We start from the raw sequence: 19,747 nt of genomic DNA on the forward strand, positions 1-19,747 counted from the left end.
TCTTAATGACCCAGATAACCACAGTGGCATGATCACTCAACTAGAGCCAGACATCCTGGAGTGCAAAGTCAAGTGGGCCTTAGAAAACATCACTGCAGACGAAGCTAGTGGAGGGGATGGAATCTCAGCTGAGCTATTTAAAATCCTAAAAGATCATGCTGTTAAAATGCTGCACTCAATATGCCATGAAATTTGGAAAACTCATCAGTGACCACAGAAATGGAAAAGGTCAGTTTTTATTCCAATCCCAAAGAAAGGCAATGCCAAAGAATGTTCAAACTACCACATAATTGTACTCATCTCTCACACACTAGCAAAGTAATGCACAAAATTCTCCAAGTGAGGCTTCAAAGGTACGTGAACCAAGAACTTTCATATTTTCAAGCTGGATTTAGAAAAGGCAGAGGAATCAGAGATCAAACTGCCAAAATCTGTTGAGTCACAGAAAAAGCAAGAGAATTCCAGAAAAACATCTACTTGATTGACTATGCTAAAGTCTTTGACTGTGTGGATCACAACAAACCGTGGAAAATTCTTAAAGAGATGGGAATACCAGACCAGCTGACCTGCCTCCTGAGAAATCTGTATGCAGGTTAAAAAGCAACAGTTAGAACTGGACATGGAACAACGGACTGGTTCCAAATTGAGAAGGGAGTATGTCAAGGCTGTATATTATCACCTTGCTTATTTAACTTATATGCAGAGTACATCATGGAGAAATGCCCAGCTGGATGAAGTACAAGTTGGAATCAAGATTGCAGGGAGAAATATCAATAACCTCAGATATGCAGATGACACCACCCTTATGGCAGAAAGTGAAGAGGAACTAAAGAGCCTCTTGATGAAAGGGAACGAGGAGAGTGAAAAAGCTGACTTAAAACTCACCGTTCAAAAAGCTAAGATCTTGGCATCCAGTCCCATCACTTTATGGCAAATAGATGGGGAAACAATGGCAACAGTGACAGACTATTTGCTTGGGCTCCAAAATCACTGCAGATGGTGACTTCAGCCATGAAATTAAAAGATGCTTGCTCCTTGGAAGAAAAGTTATGACCAAACTAGACAGCATATTAAAAAGCAGAGACATTACTTTGCCAACAAAAGTCCATCTAGTCAAAGCTATGGTTTTTCCAGTAGTCATGTATGGATGTGAGAGCTGGACTCTAAAGAAAGCTGAGCACGAAAGAATTGATGCTTTTGAACTGTGGTGTTGGAGAAGACTCTTGAGAGTCCCTTGGACAGCAAGGAGATGAAACCAGTCAATCCTAAAGGAAATCAGTCCTGAACATTCAGTGGAAGGACTGATGCTAAAGCTGAAGCTCCAATACATTGGCCACCTGATGCAAAGAACTGACTCATTGGAAAAGACCCTGATGCTTGGAAAGATTGAAGGCAAGAAGAGACGGGGTAACAGAGGATGAGATGGTTGGATGGCATCACCAACTTGATGGACCTGAATTTGAGCAGGCTCTGGAAGTTGGTGATGGACAGGGAAGCCTGGCGTGCTGCAGTCCATGGGGTCTCAAAGAGTCAGACATGATTGATTGACTGAACTGAACTGTGCTATACGGTAAGACCTTGCTTATTCGTTCTATGTGTAACAGCTTGGATCTGCTAACCCCAAACTCTCAATCCATCCTTCCCCCGTATCCCTCCCTTTTGGCAACCATCAGTCCATTCTCTATGTCCTTGATTTTGCTTCTGTTTCATAGATAGATTCATTTGTATCATTTTTTAAGATTCCACATAAAATGAGAAAAGTTAGTTCTGTCTGAGAGATTTTTAGGAAAATATTTAAGCAATAAGAAATTGGACCTTTTTATAAGTTACTAACATTTAGTAACTTAATGTTTTGAGATGATAAAGGACCTTTCATTTTCACATGATCATTCTTTTGAAATTTTTGCATAAGAAGCAATTATGAGGCACAAAGCAGCACCTATTGTCTTTTGACAAATCTAAGCCTCTTTATAAAGATCGAGTTCATCACTCGGGAACCACCCACACTCCATTTCTCCTGTTCATTTGTATTCCTGTTAAAGATTGTTCTTTCCCTGCCGATCTCAAACTCCCCAAAACTGCTATTTTTGCACTGACAAGAATATTACCCAAGTATTAACTAAAAATGAATCATGCAAAAGACAGCTAATAGATGTTTTGCACACATATGTACATGAACAGTTTTTACTTTGCTTGTGCTCAGCAAATTGTCCCAGAACCATAGGGTCTCTTCAGATTCTAGTGGGAGTAAATGTCTCTACCACACTGACCACAAGCCCTTCTTTGGGATTTTTGTCAAACAGTTGCCCTTGGTGTATGAGTTTTTGAGGTTGAGAAACTCCTTAAATACAGCTCTTTGCATTTCCTAACATGTAAAGCCTTTTTAAAAGGAGTTCTTTTAAAAAATAGTGTCAACACTATAATAAAAGTTACAAACTCATTTTTAAAATGGCATTTCTTGAAATGTTGTCCATACTATAACCACTAATTGAACTTAGAAGACAGGAACAAGCTGAGGTGGGGGTGATCATAACTCCTGCTGTTCTTGAAGCTCACAACAAAGCTTACACCACCAGGTGGCAATCGGGGCAACACTACAGTCACCACAGAGCACCCTTGTCCCCAGCATTGTTTGGAACATCTTGCATGTGTTGAATCCTTGTAGCAATTCATTAAGTAAATATCCTTGTTATTGCCTCCCTTTTATTTAGAAGGAAACAAGGGCACATAAAGTTTGAGTTCCTCTCCTGAGGTCAGAAAATAGTGAGAGAAAGCCAGTAATTATACACTCTCAGCAGACACAGAGCCTGAGCTTCCAACCAGTGTCCTCTGACATAGTCCAGATTACAGGTGAGCAGAGAAGCTGGCAAGTGATGAGTTTTCAGAGTGTGTCTTAGAGTTAGATGATTGTTGGTCAGATGGACAAGGAGTGTGAGATGTGACAGGTGGTTTTGGGACATCAGCCCCAAATCTGATGACGAGCACTGCAGAACAGGATTTGGAGGCCTGTGGCACAGGCAAGGGAACAGACAGGTCTAGAGAAGGGGCACAAGGCAGCAATCAAGGGATAGAATAAGAGAATTCATATGATGTGCACCAGGAGAAATGTCCTACTAGTGATGGGCCCCTCTCTGCCTGAAAACCAGATTGGCCCTGGAGCTTTCAGGTTGTGAGATTGACTAGTTCCAAGAGTGAGCTGTGGTGAGCTGTGGGAGTAGAGAAATAGCATCGTTAGCTGCATGCTTCACGAAGGCACCTGCTCAGCGTGCAGAGTGCAGCTTCCAGGGACCTACAGGACGTCCTCCAGGGGATGGGCACATTGGACCCCTGTGCCTATCTCCGTCATTAGTGTTTTCTCTTTATTGGTGGGGACTGCTACGAGGGAAACTCTTTTGCTTTTCATTTCTTAAGCTGTGAAGAAGGTCTCTCAAAAATATAGAAAGACATTTTCCTGGTTTCCCATACTAAAGTTAGATCTGTGTTTCTCCTGTATACAGATACAATCCATTCCCATTCTTCTACTTGTTATAATGTTGGTGACTAAAAACAAATACCTCCATGACACTGAAATGTAAAATCTAATCAATCTCCAGATAAAAGAGGACCTAACTTCTTCAGTGTTTCTAATGATGAATTTTATTTAGTAATAACATAAGTAATGATAATATCAGGTTGTAACCCAAAGGATTAAAAAAAAACTTTCTGAATTCATGCTGATTTAAATAAATGATTGAAAAAATAAATAAATGAGGGAGAGAGGACAGCTGTTTGTTATGAAGTAATTCCAACAGAAATAATTATGAATTAAGCAGCTACTTGGGGATGAAAGTGAAAAATCTGGTGAGTCTGAGTAATAGATGTAAAATGAAATCAAATTAACTAGTAGGTACCCAAAGCTAAGCTATTCCATATTTTTGGCTAGGAATTTTGCTTAGCTGTAAAAGGTAGTTGGAGTACTTAAAAATAACTCACTGTAATATACTCTGCTTAGCATAATAGGAAATTTCATTTTTCTCAAAATATGCTCAGGGAAAAACACTATACATGTATTTATAGTATATGTCCCTTTTATTGTTATATATCTTTGTATCAAATATTACACAATGCTGTGTCTAACGTATTGTATATTTGTTCAAGAGACTTCTCTAGCTTGTTGGCTAAAATGATCAGATGTTGAGTCCCTATGTTCTGTTTTGCATATTCTATATGCTTAACAGATACCCAAGTTTATCTTCTCACTAAGCCATTGTATAATAACATTTCATATATTCTTTCACAAAATTTGAATATTGTATTGCTATTGTTGTTTAGCTGCTAAGTCATGTCCGATTCTTTTTGACCGCACGGACTGTAGCCTGCCAGGTTCTTCTGTCCATGGGATTTCCCAGCAAGAATACAGGAGTGGGTTGCCATTTCTTTCTCCAGGGGATCTTCCTGATCTAGGAATCGAACCCAAGTCTCCTGCATCTCCTGCATTGGCAGGCAGATTCTTTACCACCAAAGAATTCTTTACTGCTTCCACCAGGGAAGACCCAAATATTATATACACTATTTAAATGTTTGAGAACTTTCCCTTATCTTTAAAAAATACAGAGATATATCATCAATTCGATTTAACAAAATTTTAAATAAGTTTATTTCCATTTTTAGCCATTATAAACAAATAATGTCTTAGCCTCGTAAATTTTTGTGTTCATTTCTTATTATTTTCAGAGCATAAGTCAAGAAGAACAATTTCTTGATAATAAATAATGTTTCCTAATGTATTCCAAGTTACTCATCAGACAGAGAGTGCTTTCAGTTCAGTTCAGTCGCTCAGTCGTGTCCGACTTTTTGTGACCCCATGAACCACAGCACGCCAGGCCTCCCTGTCCATCACCAACTCCTGGAGTCTACCCAAACCCATGTCCATCGAGTCAGTGATGCCATCCAGCCATCTCATCCTCTGTCGTCCCCTTCTCCTCCTGCCCCTAATCCTTCCCAGCATTAGGGTCTTTTCCAATGAGTCAACTCTTCGCATGAGGTGGCCAAAGTATTGGAGTTTCAGCTTCAACATTAGTCCTTCCAATGAACACCCAGGACTTATCTCCTTTGGAATGGACTGGTTGGATCTTCTTGCAGTCCAAGGGACCCTCAAGAGTCTTCTCCAACACCACAGTTCAAAAGCATCAATTCTTTGGTGCTCAGCTTTCTTCACCGTCCAACTCTCACATTCATACATGACTACTGGAAAAACCATAGCCTTGACTAGATGGACCTTTGTCTCCAAAGTAATGTCTCTGCTTTTAAATATGCTATCTAGGTTGATCATAACCTTCCTTCCAAGGAGTAAGCGTCTTTTAATTTCATGGCTGTAATCACCATCTGCAGAGATTTTGGAGCCCCCAAAAGTAAAGTCTGACACTGTTTCCCCATCTATTTGCCATGAAGAAATGGGACCAGATGCTATGATCTTAGTTTTCTGAATGTTGAGCTTTAAGCCAACTTTTTCACTCTCCTCTTTCACTTTCATCAAGAGGCTCTTTAGTTCTTCACTTTCTGCCATAAGGGTGGTGTCATCTGCATATCTGAGGTTATTGATATTTCTCCCAGCAATCTTAATTCCAGCTTGTGTTTCTTCCAGCCCAGCGTTTTTACTCTGCATATAAGTTAAAGAAGCAAGGTGACAATATACAGCCTTGATGTACTCCTTTTCCTATTTGGAACCAGTCTGTTGTTCCATGTCCAGTTCTAACTGTTGCTTCCTGACCTGCATACAGGTTTCTCAAGAGACAGATTAGATGGTCTGGTATTCCCATCTCTTTCAGAATTTTCCACAGTTTATTGTGATCCACACAATCAAAGGCTTTGGCATAGTCAATAAAGCAGAAATAGATGTTTTTGGAACTCTCTTGCTTTTTCGATGATCCAGTGGTTGTTGGAAATTTGATCTCTGGTTCCTCTGCCTTTTCTAAAACCAGCTTGAACATCTGGAAGTTCACGGTTCACATATTGCTGAAGCCTGGCTAGGAGAATTTTGGGCATTACTTTACTTGCGTGTGAAATGAGTGCAACTGTGTGGTAGTTCGAGCATTCTTTGGCATTGCCTTTCTTTGGGATTGGAATGAAAACTGACCTTTTCCAGTCCTGTGGCCACTGCTGAGTTTTCCAGATTTGCTGACATATTGAGTGTAGCACTTTCATAGCATCATCTTTCAGGATTTGAAATAGCTCAACTAGAATTCCATCATCTCCACGAGCTTTGTTCGTAGTGATGCTTTCTAAGGCCCACTTGACTTCACATTCCAGGATGTCTGGCTCTAGGTGAGTGGTCACACCATCATGATTATCTGGGTAGTGAAGATATTTTTTGTATAGTTCTTTTGTGTATTCTTGCCACCTCTTCTTAATATCTTCTGCTTCTGTTAGATCCATACCATTTCTGTCCTTTATCGAGCCCATCTTTGCATGAAATGTTCCCTTGGCATCTCTAATTTTCTGGAAGAGATCTCTAGTCTTTCTCATTCTATTGTTTTCCTCTATTTCTTTGCATTGATTGCTGAGGAAGGCTTTCTTATCTCTCCTTGCTATTCTTTGGAACTCTGAATTCAGATGGGAATATCTTTCCTTTTCTCCTTTGCTGTTCGCTTTTCTTTTTTTCACAGCTATTTTGCTTTTTTGCATTTCTTTTCCATGGGGATGGTCTTGATCCCTGTCTCCTGTACAATGTCACGAACCTCTGTCCATAGTTCATCAGGCACTGTGTCTATCAGATCTAGTCCCTTAAATCTATTTGTCACTTCCTCTGTATAATCATAAGGGATTTGATTTAGGTCATACCTGAATGGTCTAGTGGTTTTCCCTACTTTCTTCAATTTAAGTCTGAATTTGGCAATAAGGAGTTCATGATCTGAGCCACAGTCAGCTCCTGGTCTTGTTTTTGCTGACTGTATAGAGCTTCTCCATCTATGGCTGCAAAGAATATAATCAGTCTGATTTCAATCTTGACCATCTGGTGATGTCCATGTGTAGAGTCTTCTCTTGTGTTGTTGGAAGAGAGTGTTTGCTATGACTAGTGCGTTCTCTTGGCAAAACTCTAGTAGCCTTTGTCCTGCTTCATTCTGTACTCCAAGGCCAAATTTGCCTGTTACCCCAGATGTTTCCTGACTTCCTACTTTTGCATTCCAGTCCCCTGTAATGAAAAGGACATCTTGTTTGGATGAGAGTGCTTTAGGAGAGTGTCTATTTTCCTGTCCATGACAAATGGTGCTATTAGTGTTTTTCCACTCATTAAATCTTCTGGCCCTGAATTCTATCTAACGATTATGCAGTGAATTTTAGTATATATATTATTTTCTGGCATTCTTACAAGTCTCTTTCTTGGGGAAGGGTATATTTGTATTCTTTGACGTGTTTATGGATAGGATGTTTGTTTTTATGGGTACTTTGGAGCACTGTGCAACAGAGATATTAGGACTATGTTAATTCCCACAATACTTCCCTCTAATTTTCATTTCCTCATGTGATGTTGGTTTTAGTTCAGCTTAGTACCCTGAGGTGGATTTCTCTTCCTTGTCCTTAGACATCATGACACCACTGAACTTGTAGAGTCATAGATCTGTGTAGCAGGAGTATTTTATGTGCAGTTTTTGTCTCTGGAATGCACAGTTCACAGAGATTGCTTTCTTTTACAGTTGTCTAAACCATGCTTATAAAACCACACATCCCCAGTGTGCATGCAGCTGTGTGCCCTTTCCTTCTCTGAAAGTGAGTCACTCAGTCGTGTTCGACTCTCTGTGACCCCATGGACTATACAGTCCATTGAATTCTCCAGGCCAGAACACTGGAGTGGGTAGCTTTTCCCCTCTCCAGGGGATCTTCCCAATCCAGAGATCAAACCTAGATCTGCCACACTGCAGGCAGATTCTTCACCAGCTGAGCTACCAGGTAGGCCCAAGAATACTGGAGTGGGTATCCTATCCCTTCTGTAGTGGATCTTCCCAGCCCAGAAATCTGAACCGAGGTCTCCTGCAATGCAGGTGGATTCTTTACCAGCTGAGCTACCAGGGAAACCCTTTCTTTTTCTAAATTGTATTTTAAAATGAGTGCTGTAGATATCTTTAAAAGAATCAAGCCTGAGATTAGAATTATGCAGTCCCTGTGTCACAGGGGTAGGTACCGCCTTTCCTTTCCTTTTTCACTCCTTTCTTTTTTTCTTTCTTTCTTTTATTCTTCCCTCACTCCATCCCCCCTTCCTTCTCTCTCTCTCTCCTTCCTGCTCCCTCTCGCTCCTCCCTCCCTCTTAAAACAAAAATAATATAAGACATTTTATTGTAAGAAAGCTCCTTTTGGCCTCAAGAGGATAAGGGGAATAGCTCCAAGGTGATAATCACTTGTTCTTAATAGAGACAAAAACTTTGCCAGCACTTTAGAAAGATGAACTCATTTACTCAGAATATTTGATTAGTCACTGTAGAAGTCACATTTAATTGATAGTTTACTGTGGTTTGGGGCTTTCCAGGTGGCTCAGTGGTAAAGAATCTGCCTGCAATGCAGGAAATGTGGGTTCGATCCCTAGGTCAGGAAGAACCCTTGGAGAAGGCAATGGCAATGCACTGTAGTATGCTTGCATGGGAAATCCCATGGACAGAGAAGCCTGGCAGGATACAGTCCATGGACCCCAAAAGAGTCAGACACAACTTAGGAACCAAACAACAGCAAACACAAATACTTTGGTTTGTTAGCACGTGAAAGAAATTGATTGTCATCTGAAGATTACATTTGAGTTATCTGAGCTCCTCTGCTTCTTTCTACAGGTATTAACTTAATGCAAATGTGTGAGAACATGGAATAATGAATTTGCATAAAAGTTGGCGTTGTGTGGATAATAACTCACCATATTGTAAAAATTGTTGAGCAACTTTGGTGATGCTCAATTTTCATTTACTCAAAACCTCTAGCTCTTGAAAAGTTTGTGTCAATGGGTTCTTTTTTCTTTTTAACTTTTAGTAAAGTAAAGTTGATATACAATGTCGTGTTAGTTAGGTGTGCAACAAAAAGTGAATCAGTTATACATATAAATATATCCACTCTTTTTAAGAATTTTTTTTTCCCATATAGGTCATTACAGAGTACTGAGTAGAGTTTCCTATGCTATAAGGGGACTAACGCATAGTATCATTAGTTTTTAGTTGTCTAGTTTATGTATAGTAGTGTGTATATGTCAATCCCAATCTCCCAGTTTACCCCTCTCTTTTCACCTTTGGTAACCATAAGTTTGCTTTCTACATCTGTGACTCTATTTCTGCTTTATAGATAAGTTCATTTGTACCATATTTTTAGATTCCACATATAAGGGATATCATGTGATGTTTGTCCTTTTCTGTCTGACTTACTTCATTCAGTATGACAATCTCTAGGTCCATCTCTAATAGGATTTGTAGATTGAAGTCCCTTTTTATATGACTTGTACCCCTGCTATTCGCCATTCTTTGTTCTGATTTTGAATATAGACATTCCAGTGAGTTCATTTTTATTCTTGCTAAGGCTCACATTATAATTTGATGGTAAATACAGCATAAGGGAAACTCTGAATTCTCTTACTGTTGCTGCCTGTGTAGATTGTTACAGCAACATCAGACAGCAATTTGACAGGAGACAGTCAAGGTGGAGAAGTGTGTTCCAGAAAATCCCAGAAATTTCACTTTTAATAACATAACCTGGATATATGTATATGTACAAATGAATCACTTTGCTCTGCACCCAAAACTAATATAACATTGTAAATCAGCTATAAAATAAAATAAAAATTAAATTAAAAAATAACCAAAAGGGATGTACAGACTTTCATTGCAATATCTTTGCTATAGATAAAATACTGAAGTTATGTGAATATAAATTAGTTGGGGAAAAATAAATCATGATATATTTATTGGTAATTTTGTGCAACAAATAAACTAGATCTTCATATATTGACATGGACACATAGTAAACATGTAAAATAAGAAAGCAGGCCTTAGACTGACACATATAGCATGATTTAACACATGTAAAACCTGAAGGAAATAGGGCAAAATGTGATATTAGTCAAATTTGTTATTAGTTAAATAAATATGGCTGTTTATCTTATTTTCTTAAATTTTTCAGTTTTTTATTTTATTTAATAATCTAAGTAGTTGCTGCATCTGGTGACTGACAGTCCTAAATTTTCAGTATTTTATGCTGATATTCGATATTAGATTTCTACCAAAGACTCTAATCTGCATACATCGATTTTCTGATACTTCCAAAAAGATTCTTGCTTTAATTAAAGTTACAGTAGTCACTGTGGATGGCAACTGGGCAACTCTAGAGGTTCTCAAATCAAAATGGAGCAAAAGGTGAAACTGACTTAAGTGATAAGCCACTATGGCGAAGCCCTCTATCTTATGTGATAAATGCATCATGAGATGGCTTTTTCTTTCTTGTTTCCCAACCCACAGTTTCTTGTTCACTCTAATGCCTTCCACTGCAGCAGCACTACATCCTCCAAGCTGTCCTTTCAAACTTTAGGATATTGCCTTCTGCAGCTTCAGCTTTATGGCTTCATCCCTTCTCAAGAGGAAGTTTGTATTAGGGACTCAAACATTTATCCACATCCACCATCACTCTCTTCAGTGTTATATCACTTGAGGGTGACCCATCACTGGCTGTCATGTCACAAACATGGGTTTGCTTGTTTCCACAATATTTAAAATGCTTCAGAAGGACTAGTCCTTTTTTTCTTTTTTTTTGGCAAGGGGTAGAGTTGCAATTTTGACTTTCAAAGCAAAAAATCTCTATGTGGCTACCTTCATCAGTCCCCAAAGAAGTAACACTCATAAATGAATACTCACCTTAAGGACTCTTCTCCATTTCATTCTCTTCTCCATTCCATTGCGTTTACTCTCTATTTGCCCTTGATTATTTAAGCAAAGAAATGAAGAAAACAGATTCCCAGATGGGTGATGGTACCTTTCAGCCACATGGTCCAACTCTTACCTGGCCTATTACCATGTGCTGTTTGTTTGTTTATTTTTGAAAATTTTAATTTAGTTAGTTAGTTACTTTTGGCTGTGCTGGATCTTCTCTGCTGCTTGGGCTTTTCTCTAGTTGCGGTGAACAGGGGTTACTCTCTAGTTGCAGGGGGCAGGCTTTTCATTGCGGTAGCTTCTTTTGCTGCAGAGTAGGGGCTCTAGGGTGTGTGGGCTTTAGTAGTTGTGGTTCTGGGACTCAGTTGTTGCAACTCCCGGGCTCTGGAGCACAGGCTCAATTGTTGTGGTGCACTGGCTTAGTTGCTACACAGTATGTGGGAATTTCTTGGACCAGGGATCAAACCCATGTCTCCCGCCTTGGCAGGTAGATTCTTTACCAATGGGCCTCCAGGGGTGTCCCCCACCCCCCACCCCCCGACACATGCTGTTTAGATGGTGCATTTAGTAACAAAGTCACAAAGAGAAGAGTAGACTAACTGCCCGAGGGGTGATGACAGCACAGCAAATCTTGAATTTCCTCCTGAGATTAAAGAAGTATACACAGGTATTAGAGATAAACACTGTGTTCTCCCAATATACTACAAATTTACTTTCAAATAGGTTTGTTGTAAGTATCCACCTGTACAGGAAATAGACATAGATACTGTCCCTCCAAAGGTCATTTATATAATAGGACTTTCCAGACAAAAGAAAAGAAATCATGTTGAAACTTTCCCCAAAATAAAATCTCTCAGAAATTTTATAAAGCACAAATTACATGTGCTGTTTCCTGAATAAAGAAGTATCTTGTCTCCTCAAATACAGTTTATCTATCATGTCTAACTTATGTAGTTAACCATAAACAGTGTCTTTTTCTATTGCACAAGCTTTCAATCATTAAGAAGTATTTCTGAAATGCCTACTATGTAATCTCTACTGTTCTGGGTGCTGGGAATTAATCAATTAATTCTATGGTGGAAAAAAACCCAAGACAATGTCTGTTTCTTTTTTTAATATATAAATCAATATGTATGTGTAATTAAAGATACAGACAGAGATGAAGTATGCGTAAAAAGATAGATATCCCCAGGACCAGAACATAAAGTTACAAAGCAGTGAATAAGCCATGAGTAAATCTGAAGGTATCATGAAGAGAAGAACAAATGCTTTTGTCCTAAGTGGACATCAGCATAACTCGATGCTGTCTTTATTCTCCAGGTGATTCTGAGGTGCAGGAGTGCCCTGGGCCATTTCAGGGATCTTCAGCAAGAACAAAATGCATATCCAGTAGAAATTGGTGAATATATACTCAATAATTTCTATAATTGTAATCACACTGGCCCCACAAAATAGGCCCAGCTGACCACCAACATCTGCTGTAATAAAGCCAATAAAGAAAGTGAATAAATCATGCTTATTCCATAAAAAGCAAATTAAACATTACTAGATTTTAAATTATTTGAAGCTAAAAAGTTAATAATAGCTGATATATGAATATGAGCTAATGGTATTAAGTTTAGCATAAATAATGCAGTAGCAATAAATAATACCTTAAAGTAACAGTCACATAATTATCTCAAAAAAAGAGAGTGAAAGAAAACATAAATTCTACTTCCAAAAATATAACTCAAGGACTTTGGAAGGTATTAAATCTCAGTAAATTCATAAAACATCCTAGACGTCATAAATTCATTTCTAAGTGGAGAACGGAATGGAGAACAGAAATTGGACACTAGGACAGCTTTACTGGTTAATGATATTTTCCAGAAACAAATTTCCAAGCAGCTTATGACCTCAAGTGTCCAAACAATTTCTTTGTAAGCATTTGCAGTATTTCATTGAACTAAGATGTATGAACACAGTATTGCCTTCTTTTTAACAAGTTTTTAAGCATCTGTAAGTCTTTATTGCTTGTGCTTTTTTTTGTGGTAAAATGTATATAGAATAAAATTAGCCAAGTTAGTCTGTTTTAAGTGTACAATTTGTGGCATTAAGTATATTCCCATTGTCATAAAATCATCACCAGCTTCTGTCTCCAGAGCTTTCTCATCTTCCTCAGCAGAAACTCTGTCCTCATTAAATACTGACTCATCACTGCCCCCTTCCCCAGTCCCTTGCACCCACAGCCCTATTTTTTGTCTCTGTGAATCTGACTCCTCAAGCACTGCCTTTGTAAATATATTACATTACTAATCTTTTCCTCCTTGCTCTGAGCCATTCTTAGGACAATGTTATTTTTGTAAGGCCTGGAGATGGATTGAGTATGAAAGTGAAAGTGAAAGTTGCTCAGTCGAGTCTGACTCTATGCAACTCCATGGACTATACAGTCCTTGCAATTCTCCAGGCCAGAATACTGGAGTGGGTAGCCCTTCCCTTCGCCAAGGGATCTTCCCAACCCAGGGATTGAACCCAGGTCTCCGACATTGTAGGCGGATTCTTTACCAGCTGAGCTACGAGGGAAGCCCATCAAGAGCGTTGAGGATGCTGCATTGTGTTGAGGAGATTGGCTCAGCCACCAGGGTTTGATCATGGTCACTTAACCTGACTCTGATTTCTGTTCTGTCTGTTCCACAACCTCCTCTGAGAGACAGTGAGATCTGGAACTCAGCAGTTAAGTTTGCTGAGGACTGAATGATGGAGGAACATGAACAGGTGGAGGTTGTAACTTAAATGCTGATTTTACTTATTCAAATTCTTTGCAGCCCAGTCTGGGTGGAATTTGGTGCAGAGGTCGGTGACATTGATGTTCGACCCAGACTTGGGGTTAGATACATCTGAGTGAAGGAAGATGCTGAGTGACCATGAGACCGTGCACTGTGCACCATCCTGTGCACATCCTAAGACCCCATAGACTGTAGCCTGTCAGGTTCCTCTATTGTCCACAGAGTTTTCCAGGCAAAAATACTGGAGTGGGTTGCCATTTCCTTCTCCAGGGGATCGTTCGGACCCAGGAATGGAACTCATGTCTCTTGAGTCTCCTACATTAGCAGTCGATTCTTTACCACTGCGCCACCTGGGAAGTCCATGAGCCCTGCCTTATTTGTGAGCACCCCGCTGCATTTGCTGGAGAAATGTCCAGGGACTGGAAAAGTGTCAGATTTACATGACAAGTGAACGACAAGCACCATGGATTATTTTTCTCCAGTGATAAGCTAAACCTTAAATATGAAAGGAAAATAAACTGATAGAAATTTTTTAAAAATTAAGTAACAGACATCTCTCCAAAGAAGACATGCAGATGGCTAACAAACATATGAAAAGATGCTCAACATCACTCATTATCAGAGAAATGCAAATCAAAACCACAATGAGGTACCATCTCATGCTGGTCAGAATGGCAGCCATCAAAAAGTCTGCAAACAATAAATGCTGGAGAGGGTGTGGAGAAAAGGGAAACCCTCTTACACTGTAGGTGGGAATGCAAACTAGTACAGCCACTATGGAGGACAGTGTGGAGATTCCTTAAAAAAACTGGAAATAGAACTGCCATATGACACAGCAATCCCACTACTGGGCATACACACCGAGGAAACCAGAATTGAAAGAGACGCGTGTACCCCAATGTTCATTGCAGCACTGTTTACAATAGCTAGGATATGGAAGCCACCTAGATGTCTATCGGCTGATGAATGGATAAGGAAGCTGTGGTACATATACACAATGGAATATTACTCAGCTATTAAAAAGAATGCATTTGAGTCAGTTCTAATGAGGTGGATGAAACTGGAGCCTATTATACAGATTGAAGTCAGTCAGAAAGAAAAACACCAATACAGTATATTAACGCATATATATGGAAATTAGAAAGATGGTAACGATGACCCTATATGCAAGACAACAAAAGAGATACAGATATAAAGAACAGACTTTTGGACTCTGTGGGAGAAGGTGAGGGTGGGATGATTTGAGAGAAAAGCATTGAAACATGTATATTACCATATGTGAAATAGATCACCAGTCCAAGTTTGATGCATGAAACAGGGCACTCAAAGCCGGTGCGCTGGGACAACCCTGAGGGATGGGAGGGGGAGGGAGGTGGGAGGGGGGTTCAGGATGGGGGACACATGTACACCCATGGCTGATTCATGTCAATGTATGGCAAAAACCACCACAATACTGTAAAGTAATTAACCTCCAATTAAGATAGATAAATTTAAAAAAATTGAGGAACAGCTAGATAATACTTACCAAGTAACTCAGAGACACTCACTGCTTTTTGCTGCTGGGTTATCTTATAGTTTAAGTCACTATAGTTTATTTCAATGTTCACAAGATTCTCCCTGGGGATAAAACAGAGTTAATTGAGCTCAAGATTGTCAGCACAATTGTTTTTTTTTTTCAGCTTTTGAATTACTTCCTCTTTTTTGGTTACTCATATAAACATTGTCCACACTCAAACGTGCAAGATAATTGAATCTATCTATCTTTGATATTTGCCATCTTGCAATCATATGAAAAGAAACCTATGGTTTCCACTGATACTTTTGACTTTGTCATTTTGACCATGTACTTAAAGAAGGTGGGCAAGCATATTTTATCAGTTTGGTATCTTATTTTGTATCTTTAAAATATTTAGACCTAAGGTATGTTGCCCTCTGTTGCCCTGGGCTACCCCCATGTTAGGAGAGGTTCTGATCACCTTTTGTGACAGTCTTAGCTGACTTCTTCTATTCTCAGCCTTTATTCTGACATGGTAGCCCTCACAGGCACAGACAGAAGGTTTGGCAAATGGTCTTTTAATTCCCATTTGACAAAGGTAAGTATTTATTTTTGGATCAGAGGTTGTTTAGTATTGAATTAGACATGGTATCGTGTTCAGTGCTAATCACAATAGCTTCATTTTGAACGCATTAATGTCATGTTGGTATTTAGGGAAAATAATTTTTCTCCTGACCTAATAACTTTTCTGTGCTTCATTCCTGAGAAACTGGAAAAAGACATTAAAAGTAAATATCTGCTGAGTATATGATTTACAAATGCTTGAGTGCGTGTCTAACTTTAACTCAAATCTGGGTCCTGTTCTTGGTGACTTATGTGGTCCTGGAAAAACCACCTGCTTTTCCCGAGTCTTGGTTGCTTCTTCTGTAGTCAGGATTTCAGTGCTGTGGCAAGAAGCAATTAAATAATACATGCAAAGAATTGGCTGAACCTGCATATATTGTGCTTTTAGTAAATGGTAGTCATTTACCTCTTACATCATTAGTATTTTGGGCAGAGACTGTTTTCTCAGAGTTTTCTGGAAATCTTTATATGTGGCCAGAATGGCTAAATAACTATTTTGAGATAATTCTTATGTACCCTCACCATCTTCAGCCCAGACACCACCTTGAACTTCATTAATACATCAAATTGCCTCTTGGTAGTCTACTTGATGTTCAACAGATATTTCAGATATTTCAAGTCAGACTTTAGATATTTCCTCATTTTTAATGCAATAACACTGCACAACTAATCCAACAGTAAGTATTTGCTTTACCTTCAAATATACCCAGAATCCAACTTCTCACCCATCCACTGAGACCAGCTTTGCCTAAACCTCTATCATCTCTCACTTGGATTTTTCCAATCGCTTTCTGGTTTCTCCTTCTGCTTCTGACTCTAGTGTACTCCATCTCAACAGATACTCACCCTCTGCTGTTCACACAAGAACCAAGGTAATACTTCTGCAACTTGTAAATCATATCACTTTCCTGCTAAGAGCTCCCCAGAGAATCACCCTCTGTGGCATTATGAGATTTCTGTCTACCACTGACCTGTTCATAGTGACTGATGCTTGGTCATCCTTGGCTATCATCTACTCTGCTTCCTGCCACACCAATTTCCAGGCTATTCTACCCATGTACAAGGTGCGCTGTCAGTCTAGGACTTTTCTTGGTATGTGGTTTTCCTTCCTGAAGTGCCTTTTCCCCATTAATATTGAGACCAGCTCTTATATCACCTTAAAGCCTAGCAATTTTCAAAGTGTGGTCATAGACACCTAGCGTGCGTGCCTGCTTAGTCTCTCGGTTGTATCAGACTCTTTGCAATCTCATAAACTGTAGCCTGCCAGGCTCCTCTGTCCATGGGAATCTCCAGGCCAGAATACTGGAATAGGTTGCCATGCCATCCTACAGGGGGTCTTCCTGACCGAGGGATGGAACCCATACCTCATGGATTGCAGGTGGATTCTTGAGCCATCAGGGAAGCCCACACAGACCCCTAGGGGTCCCTGCTATCTCTTTTGGAAATTCACAAAGTCAAAATTATTTTCATAAAATACTGACATGTTATTTAATATTTCCACTATGATTATTATTTTAAGAAAGCTGCAGTAGCCACTTTTGATATGGAACATCATTTTCACTTGAAGGAATGGCTGACAAACTATGGTTCTTAAGAATGTGAAGTTTGGCAGAGATTTTCACAATAATAAACAAAATGAGCCTGTTGCATCAAGGAGAATAACTGATAAGACTTGAGGTCAATAATAAATCTTAAGCTTTTAACTTTTATGCTAAAGTTAAAATTTTGGAAAATTTATATCTGCTATGATGAGCTTGATAATTCAATTTTTAAAGACTTTTATGATAGGAAAAGTAATGATATTACATTGCAATGTGTTATAATAAAGTGGATCGATATTTGGAAAATGTGCATAGCTGAAAGAATTTTTCTAACACCCAATAAATGACGTTCCAAACTGTGCACAAACAAAAGACCCATTCAAAGTGCAAGTTCAGTGAATATAAATAGAATTGGATATGAAAAATTCACTGATATGTTTTGACATTTCAGAGCTGACAGCTTTCAAATGCCACCCCTCCCCTTTCTTGTCCTCAAAGAGTTAAACTGATGAGAAAGCCATGCTCTTCCCTCTTTGGCACCTGGGAAAGTTCAACCACACAGACCCTGGCCCTCATCTCGGATTGTTTGTCCAAGTCCTACCTCAAAACCATAAGGTCAGGTAGAGCCAGCTGCCTTTCCTTGTTCTCTCACAAACCAGAAAAATTTCTACCTGGGAGCCTGCCCTTCTGTTCACAGAAAGTGTCATTATGTGAACAATAAGTACATTTTTCATACCCTCTTGATGCATGTATGGCAGCATGAATCTCAACAGTGCCATCAAACGTTGAGTCAAGAGTTGACCTCAGTCCCTCTGGGCAAATCACAAGACACATACTGCTGTTAACATGTAAGAAGCCAGTCTTGTTGATTTTTGATGTATCATCAAAGAAAAACATCACAATTATCTATAAAGGCTATTAAAATAAGCCTCCCTTTTTTAACTATACATCTGTTTCTGCAAGGCTTCCTTCATGTTCTCCAACCAAACAGCATAACCCAACAGATTAAATGCAAAAATGATAATCCAGCTGTCTTCTCTTGTCAGACACTGAAGAAACCTACCACATCCTAAAACAATACCACTCCTCTTCCTAAACTTTTTTTGAAAATAGTTAATCTTTATAAAAGCTTTTACTTATGTTACTGTATAGCACATTCATTATTGTTGTTTTAAGTGAATCAATAAATTTAAGAAGTCACACCTTACTTTCCTAATATGGCAAATATTGATAATTAAAATTCACATGAAGGAGAACTCATTGGACTCCTCAGTGATTCTGAAGACTGTAAAGGGGCCTTGACAGTGACAAGTTTGAGAAGCACTGGCTCTTTGCTCAGCTGTCACCCTGCCAGGACAATCTTACTTGATCTCAGTCCTTTATGCTGAGACCAGCCCTCCCCGACTCTGATTCCTTCTTTTCTGTCCCTTCCCCTCCCAGGCACTCAGCACCACGGCTGGTTGCCCCATATATTTATTGTCCATCTTCACTCTGCAGGGCACGCATGCAGCAAGGCAGGGGTTTGTATTTTATGCACAGAAGTATCTCTAGTTTTTCGAACACTCTGGAATACTGACACACAAAAGGCACTCATTTCCAATTTGTGAAATGGACAAATAAGGGAACAAATCAAAGAAGAAAAAAATGAATGAATAGATAAATAAATATTTAACCTCTCTGTCTTTTAAACTGAGGTAAAAATCAACTACCTGATGGTTTTCATATGCAACAATAGTTTCATTAAGAAAGAACCTATTATGTAATATAATATGTAAATGGGAAAAGATTTTGGAAAAGAATAGATATATGTATATATGTAACTGGAACAGCTGTACATCTGAGACTAACACAACATTATAAATCAGCTATATAGTCCAATATAAAATAAAAAGTAAAAAAAAAAAAGAAAAAGAATAGGTTCTATTAGCAATGATTCCTGGAATTATGTGGTATCTTTAATATCTGAGAGGCATGGTTGTAAATCACTCTCCTTATTGTTTACCATTTAGAAATCAATATTCCCAAATAGGATTAATTCAAAATATATCATTAATATGTTTACTTAATTTCCATTGGTTTAACCCTGGGTAACAGGGGAATGTACTGTGTTTAAGTAGCTAAGCAAGGGGTATCATAATATTTGCAAATAATAAAACAGCAGCCAAGGTGAAGGAAATTGTTGTTTTGGAAGTTGAGAAATTTTAGCAATATTGCAATCTTTTTGTGATCCAAATTTGCATGTAAACTGATAATACTGTTGAATTTCCCAAGCACACAACTTAGAGCCATTTTCCAGAATTATCCATTTGTGTTTCTGAGAGAAGGTAAATTCAACCCCTATAAAAGTATAGCAAGGTTTACTCCTCTCCTCCAAAGTGAGTGACTTGCCGGTAATTTGGGTCTTGTTGAATCCACATTTCGTGGTTATAGGAAAATTTTTCAGAATTTAGATCC

The 19,747-nt window shown here is 38.9% G+C and overlaps 2 protein-coding genes across 3 annotated transcripts in view; one reads left to right on the forward strand and one right to left on the reverse strand.

Annotated features, from left to right (window-relative positions):
* The window catches only part of GUCY1B1 (guanylate cyclase 1 soluble subunit beta 1), a 92,474-nt gene that overhangs the window by 55,635 nt on the left and 17,092 nt on the right, over nt 1-19,747 (forward strand). The window lies entirely within an intron of this gene.
* ASIC5 (acid sensing ion channel subunit family member 5) overlaps nt 12,138-19,747 on the reverse strand; it is a 31,433-nt gene continuing 23,823 nt past the window's right edge. Inside the window, exons 9-10 of the mRNA XM_081544532.1 lie at nt 15,159-15,250; nt 12,138-12,346 (exon numbers count right to left, since the gene is read on the reverse strand). Coding sequence (XP_081400658.1) covers nt 12,156-12,346; nt 15,159-15,250 — 283 coding nt within the window. The 3' untranslated portion in view covers nt 12,138-12,155. The remainder of the gene's footprint in view (nt 12,347-15,158; nt 15,251-19,747) is intronic.

The sequence above is a fragment of the Giraffa tippelskirchi genome, chromosome 11 (assembly GCF_054371585.1).
Source record: "Giraffa tippelskirchi isolate mGirTip1 chromosome 11, T2T-mGirTip1v1.2.pri, whole genome shotgun sequence".
Classification (NCBI taxonomy): Eukaryota; Metazoa; Chordata; class Mammalia; order Artiodactyla; family Giraffidae; genus Giraffa; species Giraffa tippelskirchi.